Consider the following 14,506-nt stretch of genomic DNA (forward strand, 5'->3'; position numbering starts at 1 on the left):
TGGGACTGTCAGAAATCGAATCCTGGATCATTTGGGCAAACTGATTCTTATACCATGTCATGAAACTAATTGAACTAAAAATTCGAGTTGATAGTTAAAGGCCCACTTCATATTAATAGCCGACAGTTGTCAGACATAATATTATATTATAGGGTTAATTATATATAGATATCATGTGGTTTCATCGATTTGCAGATGAGTACCTGTAGTATTTTTTTTTTTTTTTGCAAACGTAATTCTGTGGTTTGTAAAATTTTGCAAACACAGCCTTGTGATTTGTAAAATTTTGCATTTGGGTTCACTTTGCCAGAATTTGACCGATAACGACATTGAAATAAAAAAATTTAAGAGTTAAATAATATTTTAAGCAATTTTAATTCTTTAATTTTTTAAATTTGAGGTCATTTTGGTGTTTTTTTTTTATAAGAGAGAAACTTACTGTTTAGACAGAGAAAACCCCAAAAATGATGATTTTGAAAAATAAATAATGTGATTCCATAGTAAATATGATACTAAACAACTTTAATTCTTGATTTTTTTATTATTATTATTTTGAGGTCGTTATCAACCAAATTCAACAAAGTAAAAAAACATGCAAAATTTTGCAATCACAATATTGTGTTTCCAAAAAAATATAAAAAATACTCATCTACAAATCAGCGATACCACAAAGTACAGTAAAACCTCTATAAATTAATAATGTTGAGACCATTAAATTTTATTAATTTATAGAGGTTATTAATTTATCGAGTATAAAATTAGTGATTTGGCCCAAATCGGGACCAGAAGAAATTATTAATTTAAAGAAGTTATTAATTTATCGAGTATTAATTTATGAAGGTTTGATGTATATATAATTAACCCTATATTATATATAAAATTCACATTTGTCATCGGTAGCCTCCATAGGTATAATTTAGCCATGTATTGCCACTGAATGCTCCTATATTGCTCTTCTTTTTATTGCAAGACCTTTAGCCTAAAGATTTCATTTGGTTGTCCTCCCAAATGTGTGGTTCACATTAGTTAATCTAGATGTTTTCATACTGGATATTTACATATTTAATCCTAGGAAAATGCACGTTCTAGAGCCTTCCAGTCTGGAAGAATCCTCCTAGAACCGAGATTTCTTTGGACGCGGTTTTCATCACATGAACCTTAATGATCATGTTGTATTTAATCATTCACCGTTAGGTCTAGGCTTGTTATAATCCTAAGGTGGAGATTCAAAGCATCATAAGACTTAGATTTAATAAATCGAGATTTAACGGTGAATGACCAAATACTACATGGTCATTAAGTTGCATGAACATGGCTGTCTCTGGGCCAGACAGTCGCCAAACCGAGAACCCATTGGGTTCAACTCTCACCTCTGGGCCTGGTCCTCATAGACCCGAGGTTTCAACGAGCCTATTCCCCGCGAACCTAAGGTTCCACTGGACCTGTTTTCCACTAGTTCGCCCGTTTCTCGCAAAACTGGCCCGTTTTGCTCCTTTGGTCAATTCTTGCTGATTATCGACCAAATATTTTTCCGCCATGGGCAAGGGAATTCACATATATTTATCACAAGACAAACAAGAAACACGAAACACAAGTCCAGTTACGAGTAACAAAATAGGTCGTTGTATCGAAAATCATGTCATATGATATATATATTTGATATGATTATTGTTTGCACCAAAAATAAAGTTTTCTTGTTTCATACCCTGGTTTACCCTTTTCATAGGATAAACTTTTCTTTTTAGGAATTTTTCTTAAAAAAACATTTTAGGAAACCGTTTCTTAAAAGGCATGTTTAGGAAATTTTTCATTTCAGGAAACTTTTTTGGTACATCATTCACTTAGAATTTCTAACAGTGAACTTAGGGAAAACCATGGTGTACCTTAGGGGAAACCATATAGTGTACCTCAGGGGAAACCATTGTGTACCTCATGGGAAACCATAGTGTACCTCGTGAGAAACCAACTTCCTAGAGTGAATATCAAAGGATACTTGAGGTAAACCTAGTGGATCATGAGGTCATTTAATATTTCTAACGTGTATTTTGTGAGCCAATTAAAAAGCAGAAAAAAAATCAGAAAGTGTAGTATCAATTCATTGTGGAAGTTAAAGTGGAGCAGTTACTCAATACGGAGAACGTGACTTGTGAATAAAGGAGGAAGTTTTCCCAACGTCTATCAAATGAAGCAATCACGATGAACCCAACTCAATAACTCAACAAACCCAAGCAAAAACTCTAGCAAATTACATTTTTCAGATCCAAAGTCCATTCATTTCCTAGTACATTTTTATTTTATTTGTTCTTAATCATTTTCTGTAAGGTCGGTATCGTTTTGATAATCGAACCTTTGGAATTTTACGGTCTCTTTATTCCATTCAATCGTTTGATAATTAGAAGTTAGTTAGATGCAATTTTATTCCATAGTTCGAGAATACTATAATTCTCTGGCACGCCCGCAATTTCCCACGAAAGAGCCAAACAAAAATATATAATATAAATGCAACAAAAACGGAACAATGGCAATGGCGATTCCATGACAAATGCAATGCTGTATGAAGAGAAATACACTAAAAACATTTCTGATCAAAGCTCCAATTAGACTACACTATTCCTATTATAAACTACAGATAAAAAAACACAAAACACACTCTTACAATGCACATCAATGGAAACTAATCTATACCGAAAAGATTGATCGAAACTTATGGTTCTACGAAATAGTTTAAAACATACACCGGATTACACAATCGAACGTAGGGACTCTATTGCCATTTCAGAACAGACAGAAGAGAAAGTTGAGAAGCCCACTCTTATTAGTCATATCGGCATTGTGCACTTCTTCTGAGAGTGTCCTAACAGATGACACCGCCCGCACTGAACAACTCTCTTAGGACGCTTAAAGCTCTCGACTCGAAGAACCTTCTTTTTCGGTCTTCCAGGAGGCCGGCGAGTTTTGGGTGGCCGTATTGTGATTTCAACCTTGGCACCACCACCTTCGGTTCCCTCACCGGGTTCATTCCATAGGCTTTTATCTGGAATAGGGTTTATGTTTTGCGAGTAAGTCTCGCGGTAACTTGCAACTGTGAAACAAGGCTCAGCGAATAGTTGGGCGTTTTGTCCACAAGAAATAAGTGCAGCAGCAGCATGTGCACAAGGTAAACCATAGAGCTGCCAACGGCGACACGAGCACACACGGCTTCTTATGTCCACGATGTTTGTTCGCTCAGTTGATACAATCTCGAACTCAATTTCATTTGCACGTAGTACTTGATAGCAACGAGCATCTGATATTGCCTCTAGAATCCGCTTCTCAGCAGATGGAACAAGAATTGAGGACCAACTCATGACTAAATTACGGCGATCATTAAACCAAGATGACAACTGATGGCGAATGTACTCCATCATTTGCACAACCGGGAGCTCATGACATTCGAGAGCCCAATTATACAATAATTCTGTGACCCCCAAAGTAAAATGGCCGTACCGCACGCCCTCAAAGTATGCTACTGCCCAGAGTTGAGGTGGAAAAAGTTGAAACCATGTTACAACATCTTCTGAGATCTCTGCCATCTCAGAAATCTTGGTTTCGAATTCGGCTGTTGTAAGGGCGTAAACAGCATTCCAAAAGATATTCACTAACTTGGTGTTCTTAAACGTATCGCGGAAGTTTTCACTAACATAACGCAAACAAAATCCATGAAAAGCGCTAGGAAAGTGCGTTTCTACTGCCTCTACAATGCCCTTTTGCCTTTCAGACAGTATGGTCAGCCTAGGCATGTTATCTGTGTTTACTCCGAGAAGCTTTCGTAACTCGGACATGAACCACATCCAATTTTCATCGCTTTCTGTATCGATTATAGCAATAGCCAGAGGAAATAATGCATCATCAGCATCGACAGCTGCAGCACAAAGTACCGTACCCAAGTATTTTCCTTTAAGTTGTGCTTTGTCAAGTTCCAGAAGGGGCCTACAAGCATTAATGAACCCGTATATACATGCACGATAAGAAATGAAGAGGCGTTGGAAACAATTTTCCTGTCCGGTAGCAAAAACTGAAGCAACGCTCCCGGGATTTGTTCTCCTTATCTGCTCACAGTATCCAGGAAGAAGGCGGTACCCTTCTTCAAAGGTCCCATGAAGTGCGGCCATGCTGCGCTCCTTTCCGCGCCAAGCTTGCATATATGAAACAGCAACCCCATGCTGGTCACGGATATCTTGAAGGATTTCTTTCGGTTTGTATTGAGGATTCTCACGAATGCGGGATTCTACCGACCTAGCTACCCATCCTACTGATGCTTGTTGGTGGTGGAGATTGCGAACTCCTTCACACGTATGGTCTCCCTGTAAGGTTCTAACCGTGAAGGTTGGAACTCCAGGGCATTTTGCAACATGGACACGCCACGGACAACCTTCTTTCGAACACTTGGCAATGAAACGGCTTCTATCTGATTTCACTATACGAAGATCAAAATGCAAGGCTATGGCAATATCTTTCAATGCTCTTCTGCATGTTTCGACATCAGGAAATTCTTGTCCAATAACTAAGCTATGGCCTGATAAAACAAGAGCAGTCTCAGGCACTATTAACGCATGATCAGACTCGGGCAGTATAAAATCATGATCTGCCATGAACCCACCAAAATGACTAGCAGCTTTAGGTGATATAACCACTTCCACCCCTGCTGCATGCAGAACGGAACCAGTCCTTAAATGCTACTTTTCCAAACACCGCTACCAAGTAAACTCCAGTCCGAATATGGATACTGCAACGAAAGAAAAAGCACAATAAAAGGTCAACCATCCACCAAAAAGGAAAAAAGAATTATACTGAGATCAATTAAATAAACACCGAAATAGAAAGAAACAGCTGAAGGAATAAGATTATCGAATCAAATTTACTTAAAAAGAAAAATGACCTTCGTGGTCAAAATATATACAGACGAAACATTTATAGAACAGTGAGTGCGTGACTTAAAGGGAGAGAAGGTGAACTACATGCATTGACTAGTAATTGTATACTACAGCTATATAAACCCGAACTAAAAGAAGGCATCATTTACAATAGTTGGAAATGATAATGCAGGGAACGAGCAACTCAAAAATATGAACAAATTTAAAGCAAAAAAAAGGCAATATTAAAGCAATGATCCTATCCACAATAAAATGCATAAGAATAATAAACTGCTCGATTTAATCCAACATCATTTGTGCCTAATCTAAATTATTCAAGAAAAAAAAAAAAAAAGTTGAACCTGCCACTCTAGGCAGAAATTTTCCTCCAACCTAGAGCAAATTTTAATTTGTTGTCTAACAATTCTTGATGGTAGGCAGAGACTTATCGAAAACCTTTCGAATTTTTACATCTACTGAACCGCAAGATTCATTTATTTCATTCAAAACAATGCTCACTGTTATCAAATGATACTTGCATGAGCTACTTTAGAAATTAATCAAGCCACATCGCATTCTAGAAATTCTGTAGAGTTCACTTTCTCATCACAATCTAACAAACATAATCCATACTAAAAATACTTTAAGCAGGCGACGATGATAATCACTAAATCAACCAACCGCAATCTTCATGTTTTTCTTAATATATTGGTGCAATATTGGAATTAGAAAACACAGATTATCACCAAAGGTGCAACCACAAATGTTCTACTGACACAATAATTGGGACAATGATTAAAAAATCCAAATCTGAAGAACAATCTTCTTTCAGTTACTTCACTGAGATAATCTGTCAATAAGCCTACATTTTTAGCTTTAATATCAAATCACCCAACCTAAAATTTCTTATGATAATGACTAGAAATAGCAACCTAAATGAGAGTCCTGCTCAGACATGGGAAGCAGGCACACTCAAATTGTAGAACAGCTATAAAATTCCAACTCCTTCCCACTAAAAACAGAGAATCCTCACTATTTCTAACCTAAAATCATCACTAATTGAAAGATAATTTTGTTCCTGGTAAATGCAGTTCATAGCTAAAAAAGGGAAACTGCAAATTTCACACCTAAACAACAAATTTAGTGTTAATGAGAAAAAAGAACAGAGCAAACAATAGAAAGAACGCTGATAGATGAAGAATAGGCCTTCGCATAAACGGATCCAATTTCTCAAATTAATTGAGAAATTCCAATGCCGAAAACCCAACCTGTATGTTCCCGAGCTTCCTTAGAAATTAATCAAGCCACATTGCATTCTAGAAATTCTGCAAAGTTCACTTTCTCATCACACTCCAACGAACATAATCCATACTAAAAACACTGTAAGCAGGCGAAGATAATCACTAAATCAACGGAAAATCTTCATTCTTTTCTTAAATATATTGGTGCAACATTCAATTAACAGATAATCACTAAAGATGCAACCGCAAATCCAAAACTGAAGAACAAGCTTCTTTCGGTTACTTCACTGAGATAATCTGTCAATAAACCTAAAATTTGTAGCTTTAACCCCAAATCACCCAACCTAAAATTTCTTATGATAATGATAGAAAAAGAAACACAAATGAAGGGCCTGCTCAGACATGGGAAGCAAGGCACACTCAAATTACAGAACAGCTACAAATTCCAACTCCTTCCCACTAAAAACAGAGAATTCTCACTATTTCTAAGCTAAAATCATCACTAATTGAAAGATAATCATCTTCCTGGTAAATGCAGTTCATAGCTAAAAAGGGGAAACTACAATTGCACACCTAAACCATAAATTTAGTAATAGCGAGCAATAGAAAGAAGAAGATAGATGGATGAAGAATATGCATTCGCATAAACGGATCCAATTTCTCAAATTAATTGGGAAATTCCAATGCTCCTCCAAGGACCGTACAAAACTGTTATCGAATGATACTTGTATGTTCCCGAGCTACCTTAGAAATTAATCAAAGCCACATCACATTCGAGAAATTCTGTAGAGTTCACTTTCTCATCACACACTAATGAACATAATCCATAGTAAAAACACTGTAAGCAGGCGACCATACCATAATCACTCAATCGACTGAAAGTCTTCATGATTTTCTTAAATATATGGTGCAGCATTCAAGTTAGCAAGAGTGAAAATAAAACACAGATTATCACTAAAGATGCAACCACAAATCCAAAACTGAAGAACAATCTTCTTTCAGTTACTTCACTCGGATAATCTGTCAATAAACCTAAAATTTGCAGCTTTACTCTCAAATCACCCAACCTAAAATTTCTTATTATAAAGACTGTAAATAGAAACCTAAATTTGCAGCTTAGACATGGGAAGCAAGGCACACTCAAATTGTATAACAGCTATAAAATTCCAACTCCTTCCCACTAAAAACAGAGAATTGTCACTATTTCTAAGCTAAAATCATCACTAATTGAAAGATAATCTTCTTCCTGGTAAATGCAGTTCATAGCTAAAAAGGGGAAACTACAATTGCACACGTAAACCACAAATTTAGTAATAGCGAACAATACAAAGAAGAACATATATGGATGAAGAATAGGCATTCGCATAAACGGATCCAATTTCTCAAATTAATTGGGAAATTCTAACGCCAATGCCAAAAACCCAAAACCCCCCCGAGAGAAGCAGTTATAGAAAGAGGGAAAACCTGCGCTGATTTTGTAGCTTCCTTCTTCTTCCCTTATCTGCTATGGCTTTGTTGTATTACAGTTGAATGTGTAGAAAAGCTTAAGCCTTTTGAGTGTCGTCGGCAAATTGAAAGAAGGTTGTGACCTAAAACTCAACCGATAACTCTTCTCAGAGATTGTTTTCTCCGATTTTCTCATGTGCAGCTGCTGCTGCTTTTTTTTTTTTTAATTTTCCTTAGCTTTTATTTATTTTCATTTTGTGCCCTTAACTTTCTACTTCTCCAAAATGTTTCTCGTCCCATATTAATTCATTGCAATTACGTACTTGCATCTTTTTTTTCGAATTAAAAGTTTTAATATTCAATTTTAAACAAATTAAAGTTGGTTTAAATAGCAAAAATGCTAATATTGAATTCGAATTCTGCAAATTTTAATTTGAAAAATAATTATCTCGAAAGTATTTTTTTTTTGGTAAGAAGGGAAGAGAAAAAAAACAAACAAACAAAAACCTAACCCGGGATCAGTCTAGGAAGACGGACCCAAATCCTATCCTCAAGAAGAGAAGGTAACAGAAAAGAAGGAGGAACGGAAAGGGTAGAAACACCTAACATCCCCCCATGCCCAGCAGCTGCCAAGCGATCCGCCACGCGGTTTTGCTCCCTATAAATATGGGAGAAGGCAAGAGAATCGAAGGCAGGACGAAGCCTCAAGATGGCTTTAATGAGATTCTGACTCTTAAGACGAACAGCCTGGCTATCCGAAATCCTGTTGATAGCCTCCAAATTGTCAGACTCCACCGAAAGCCTTTTAACACCCATGCGAATGGCGAGTTTAATGCCTGACAAGATCCCCCAGAGCTCCGCAGAAAAGGAGGAGCCCGTACCCAAGTTATGGGTAAACCCAGCCAGCCAGGCGCCACCAGCATTCCGAAGAACTCCACCAGCAGCAATTCTGTCATTACTAAGGCAGGAGCCATCCGTATTCAACTTGACAACCCCTTCTCTGGGCTTACTCCAACCAACTAACTGGACCTCTTTAACCGGGGAAGGACGAACCAGGGGTTCTCCTTCAAAACTCTTTGTAATAACAGAGAGTTTTTTCGAGAAGTAAAACCGCATGTCAGGAATAAAGACAGTCTTCTCAGCAAATAACTCTTCATTCCTCCATTTCCACATTTGGTGACAAATAATGGCGAAGAGAATAGCCCCGTGCTCCATACTGGCCAACAAATTCCCATTAACGCCTTCAGAGAACCAGTCAATATCAGAGAAACCCATAAAGTAAGGAAGGATGTGGTGAGGAAGGACCCCTTCCCAAACCTTTCTACTATTCGGGCAATCCCTCAAAGCATGGCACAAGGTTTCCACATGGCCGCTGCATCTGCTACAGGCACCAGATACAGCCAAGTGCCTTCTGTGTCTATCTGCATTCGTGAGGAGCCTGTCTTTGACTCCCAGCCATAGGAAACTCCTAATGCGGTAAGGGACTTTGAGGGCCCAAATGGACTTCCAAATTTCCAAGGGAGGATCAGCCCTATTAGGGGTAAAAGCTTCATAGGCCGATTTACAAGAATAAGAACCATTATTAGTCAAGGCCCAGCAGTGTCTGTCCTTATCCTCCTCCTGATTACTAATCTTCACACCTCTAATATTAAGGAGGGTCTCCAGGCTAAGGAAGGAGTCGAACTTAGACCAGATCTAGTCTCCCTCCGAGTCCACCACATCAGCAATTTTCCAGGAGAGGAGATCATTCGGCGGAGGGGCGATGCACACCTCAATCAACGGTTTGTCACCAATCCAGGTGTCATACCAGAAACTAATGGATCTCCCATTACCCACCTCTAAGCCAATCCCCGTACAGAACTCAGCAAAAACAGCACTAAGCCCTTTCCAGAGGAAGGAACAGCTGACAACCCTCTCCTTCGGGCCACCAAAGATTCTATCTTTCCTATACATGCCGCATAGAAGACGAACCCAAAGGGAGGAGGGGGATTGCCACATTCTCCAAAGAAGCTTCATTAACAGGACTTTATTATTGTCCTTAGCTTGCCTTATACCAAGACCCCCCCTGCTCTTAGGCTGGCAGGCTTCCTTCCAATGGACCAGGTGAATCTTCCTCCCATCCCCAGACTCTCCCCACAGAAAACGCCGATTAATTTTATCAAGGTCGTTGAGGACCGGCTCAGGGAGCTTACAGGCTTGCATGATGTGATTTGGAGCAGCGCAGTTGATAGACTGGATTAAAGTAAGGCGACCTGCAAGGGAAAGAGAATTAGCTTTCCAGCTAGCACACAAACCGTTAGATTTGTCCAAAATGTCTTTAAAAGAGGCTTTGGACACCCTGTCACTAAGAAGAGGGACCTCAAGGTATTTCCCAAACGATTGAGTCAGGGGAATGATAGGGGTATTTTACCCCTATCTTTTAGCGTGATTTACGGGATAATTTTGGATAAAATAAATAAGTTTAATTGCAAAAATAAAGTATTTTGAATAAATAAAGAAATAAAAATAAATCTCGTACTTTTAGTTTAATTCATTCGTTTTTTGATTAGTTTAGGAAATAAAAATGTCAAGCTAACTCGGCTCTCAAGTGTTGTATTTCAGGTACAAGAAAGGAGCAAAAACCCACTTCATACGCGGGGCGTAGTAACCCTTATGCGGGGCGTGAAACATGATGCCAGAAATAATTGCCTTATCCGTAGGCACCATGTGGAACTGACTCAGCATACGCGGAGCGTATGACACATGTTGGCAATAATTGGCCTAATCCTGAAAGTCAGACTGCATTGTCTCCCAGAGTCAACTATCCATACGCGGGGCGTATCATTATATACGCGGGGCGTATAAGGCAGTTCTTCAACGTAAAAAGATCAGAGACACATTTACGCGGGGCGTACTTCATCTACGCACGGCGTAAATACTCCAATTCTAGCAATAAAACTTCAGAAATTCAAACACGCGGGGAGTACTTCAGCTACGCAGGGCGTGTTTGGGAACAATTAGACACGGGATTGGTCCACATGCAGGAGATTTCTGACGGAATGGGCACCTACGCGGGGCGTATCATGGGATTTCTGCACCAAATAATGTTGCTCCATGCTTGTGCTTTGTGAAATTACCAACTTGCCCTTGCTTGATGTCTATAAATAGATAGCTTTTGAACTTCATTAGACACCAATTGCATACTAGAGAGCTATACTATACTCTTTTCTTTCCTTGTAATTTAGATTCAGATTTTGTAGTTGAACTCTCCCCCTCGAGAGCTTGTTCGATTGTTCCGGCGTTCCATCGAAGTTCCGCTCCATCATTCATCACCAAGCTCGAGAGTTCCACCTCCACGACCTAGGAGACGGCTTTGAGTCCGGTTAGCTAGTTCCAAGGGCGGATTCTCCTTTTTACTTGCTAATTAGCTTGTACTCTTCCTATGTACTAGGCTTGGTTGTATTTCATCTATACGCTTTCCATATTTATAATTTATGATTCATAATCTCTATTTCCCTTTACGTGTTAATGTTTATTACTTGTTTTGATATTGATAATTGACTATTGTGTAGGAACACGCGATTACCGCCGCCATCTGGGCTATCTTTAGGGAATTATATAGGTGTTGCCTTACCGGAAGTGACAAACCGGAAACCGTAGGAATTGACAAGCCACGGAACTTACGGGCCCTAATTTCTAGTTCCCCCGCATTAGACACGCCTTGACTAGGAATCACGTAGTCTAAGCACTTCACGGGTCGGTCTTACTACACTTGGTCGTCTTTGCAAGAATAAACCATTATCCGTATACATTTAGAGTCGTTATTTATCGTGGTTATAATTTATCATACACGCCCCACTTCATAGAGTTTTTAGCTACACGATTCTGTGTCGCCAATAGTTAGGAATAGTGTGTAGTTGTGTCTTACTTTACCCTAAAGTAATCATCGCTTAAATAACATACGAAACCGAGTCGTCTAATACTTGTAATTATAAATCCCGTGGATTCGATACCCGGTCTTAACCGGATTATTACTTGATACGACGGGGTACACTTGCCCCTAAGTAGTGACGTCTAGTGAATTTAGAGCAATTAAAAAGAGCACATCCATAGTCCCATAGCACACTCATATCACACTACATCCGTAAACATACACCGCTAGACGAAATCCACATCAGGGAATGCCAGACATCTCACTCAGTCTTCTACACAAGCTATTATCCATATTCTTGGAGCATAGCATACGGGATTTATGGATGTTAATCTTCTGGACAGAAGCCTCACAAAAGCAGTCGAGGATATCCATCACAGCCTTAATTTGTTCCTCATTACCCTCCACAAAAAGCATGACATCATCAGCAAAGAGTAAATGGGTAACAGGGGGGCAATGTCTGTTGATGGAAACAGGGTGGAGAGTCCCTTTGCTCACCGCCTCTTGGATCAGGTGAGACAATCTTTCCATGGCAATAACAAAAAGGAAGGGGCTCATAGGATCCCCTTGACGAATACCCCTGGATGGAGAGAACTCATCCGACATATCCCCATTGATCATAACCTGGAAAATAGGAGAGGAGATACACTTTCTAATCAAATTCCTCCAGTTCTCCGGGATACCAGCTTTGGCTAAACTATCCAAAAGAAAGCTCCAGTTCAACCTATCATAGGCTTTCTCCAGATCCAGCTTGAGAGCCACGATCCCTTTCTTGCCTTTCTTAATCTTCATAGAATGGACAACCTCCTGGGCAATAACAACGTTATCCATCAATTGTCTACCAGGAACAAAGCTCCCTTGATTTTGGCTGATAATATCCGGAAGGATCTTCCGGATTCTATTAGCCACAATCTTAGTAATAGCTTTATACAAGACATTACAAAGACTGATGGGTCTCATCTGGAGAAAGGAAGAAGGCTTGGCAACCTTAGGAATCAAGACAAAGAGGGTTTTATTAACCAAATTGATATCGTTCGAACCACCAAAGACACCTAACACAAAGCTGTATATACCCTCTTTCACAGTGTCCCAGTGTTTATGATAGAAACTAGCGGGGATACCATCAATACCAGGAGCCTTAGTGGAACCGATGCTGGAGAAGGCCAGATCAATCTCTTTAAGCTCAATAGGATGGAAAGCATCATTAATAGCATCCTCCCCCAAACGAGGAAAGGAAATGCCAGAGTGGGCACTCTCTAGGACCATAACTTCCTCTCTGAACAGGTCCTTGTAGAAATCAAGGGCAAGGCGCCGAATGTCCTCCTCCTCAAAAATCCACTCACCACTGGCGTTTTAATAGCCTCGATCCTATTTCACTGTCTCCTAATGATCGTTGAGAGGTGGAAAAACCTGGTATTCCGGTCCCCGTCTTGAATCCAAGCCTTCCTAGATTTCTGGAACCACAGAAGCTCTTCCTGTCTAAGCACAGCTTCCAACTCGTTCTGAAGAGCTCTAAGGTGACCATTTAGGCTATGATCGAAACGAACCTCCAAGCAACGCTGAACACCTTCCATTCTCCTCAAGAGTTTGTTCTTCCTCCTGATAATATGACTAAAAATATTTTTATTCCAAACAGCCACATTCCTCCTGAATTCCTCAGTAGCGAGGAGAACATCAGAGTGGGGATGCCAATTGCTTTTAACGAAATCCTTAAACTCGGGGTGAGACTCCCAAGCCACCAGATACCTAAACGGTCTATTACCTTTCAGCCGATTCCCTTTGACCAAATTAATGAGGATAGGGCAATGGTCAGAGTGACGGAAAGGGAGATTAAGCACCTTGACCTCAGGAAACCTATAAATCGCTGCAACATTAGCGTACACCTTATCCAACCTAACAAACACATTGTTCCTTTTCCAGGTAAATTTGTGGCCAGCAGCACCCAGGTCCGAAAGCCCGCACATATCCATACTTTGCTTATGATTAAGACACCGGTTCACATAATGATTACCCCCTCCTCTCTGATCACTCAAGAGGGCAATGTCATTAAACTCCCCGGCAACCAACCACGCCTCCACCATGTTAGAGCTAAAAGAATGAAGGATCTCCCACAGCCTTCTTCGGTTAGTCAAAACAGGATCAGCATAGACGAAGGTAATAAAGAAAGGTTTATTACCCGGGTAACACACCTTACTATGGATGAATTGACTGTCCATAGTAACAATATCAATATTGACTTGACCTGGCTTCCAAAAGAGCCAAATCCCCCCTGCCCGGCCAGTAGCCTCTGACCTGATGCAATTCCAATTCTTAAACTTTCTAACCACCTCATCTGCTTTGGCTCCACTGACCTTGGTCTCTAGAAGGACAAAGCAGGAAGGGTTAAACTGTTTAATGAGATCATTGACATGAATGCGGGTAGCCTTGCTCGCCGCACCTTTAACATTCTAAATGAAGAAGTCCATCAGAGGGGGAGACTACAGACGCAGGCCCAAACCCTAGATCAGGTATTTGTTCGGGGCTCCGGAGAGCCTAGAGGAGGTCCCAGAAGGACCCCTTTTATCCCAAGAATTCAAACCATGAAGGTTCTTTTTAGGTTTCCCTTTGGGATTCTTCATGTTTAACTTACTCACTCCTATAGCTTTACCAATAGGAGTATCAACAGGAGGATGTAGAGTACTCGCCTCCCTACTCAAACCCTTCCCAGCTGATAGGATAGACTAGGGAATCTCTTTGGCTTTAGCAGAAGCATTAGAGACAAAGAGAGGATTAATAGAATTACCCAGACTAGAGGCATGCTCTACCGACTCCAGACCAGGCATGCTTAAATCAATCTGCTTATCAGAAGGATCCGAGTCCTGATCTTCCTCCATAGACAAAACACCGAACCTTGACCCAGAACCCGAAGCTGAGTCCACTCCAGTCTCAATCCCCTTCTTAATATCCGGGGGTCTGACCTTGATCTCAAGAGCAATCTGAAGAGTAGTCATCTTCGTACTGATATCTGGTGAATGATT

The 14,506-nt window shown here is 40.0% G+C and overlaps 1 protein-coding gene across 1 annotated transcript; it reads right to left on the minus strand.

Moving 5' to 3' along the window:
• Positions 1–2,496: 2,496 nt before the first annotated feature.
• On the minus strand, positions 2,497–7,793 carry LOC136206533 (uncharacterized). The gene is made up of 2 exons (XM_065997615.1): positions 7,598–7,793; positions 2,497–4,765 (listed from the first exon to the last, which is right to left on the minus strand). Exon 2 carries the CDS (start codon positions 4,629–4,631, stop codon positions 2,820–2,822), a length of 1,812 nt encoding a protein of 603 aa, XP_065853687.1. The 5' UTR covers positions 4,632–4,765; positions 7,598–7,793; the 3' UTR covers positions 2,497–2,819.
• Positions 7,794–14,506: the final 6,713 nt, after the last annotated feature.

The sequence above is a fragment of the Euphorbia lathyris genome, chromosome 9 (assembly GCF_963576675.1).
Source record: "Euphorbia lathyris chromosome 9, ddEupLath1.1, whole genome shotgun sequence".
Lineage (NCBI taxonomy): Eukaryota > Viridiplantae > Streptophyta > Magnoliopsida > Malpighiales > Euphorbiaceae > Euphorbia > Euphorbia lathyris.

Excerpts from the sequence above, each read along its gene's own strand:
- LOC136206533 (XM_065997615.1), bottom strand. The coding sequence starts at position 4,631 with ATGGCAGATCATGATTTTATACTGCCCGAGTCTGATCATGCGTTAATA.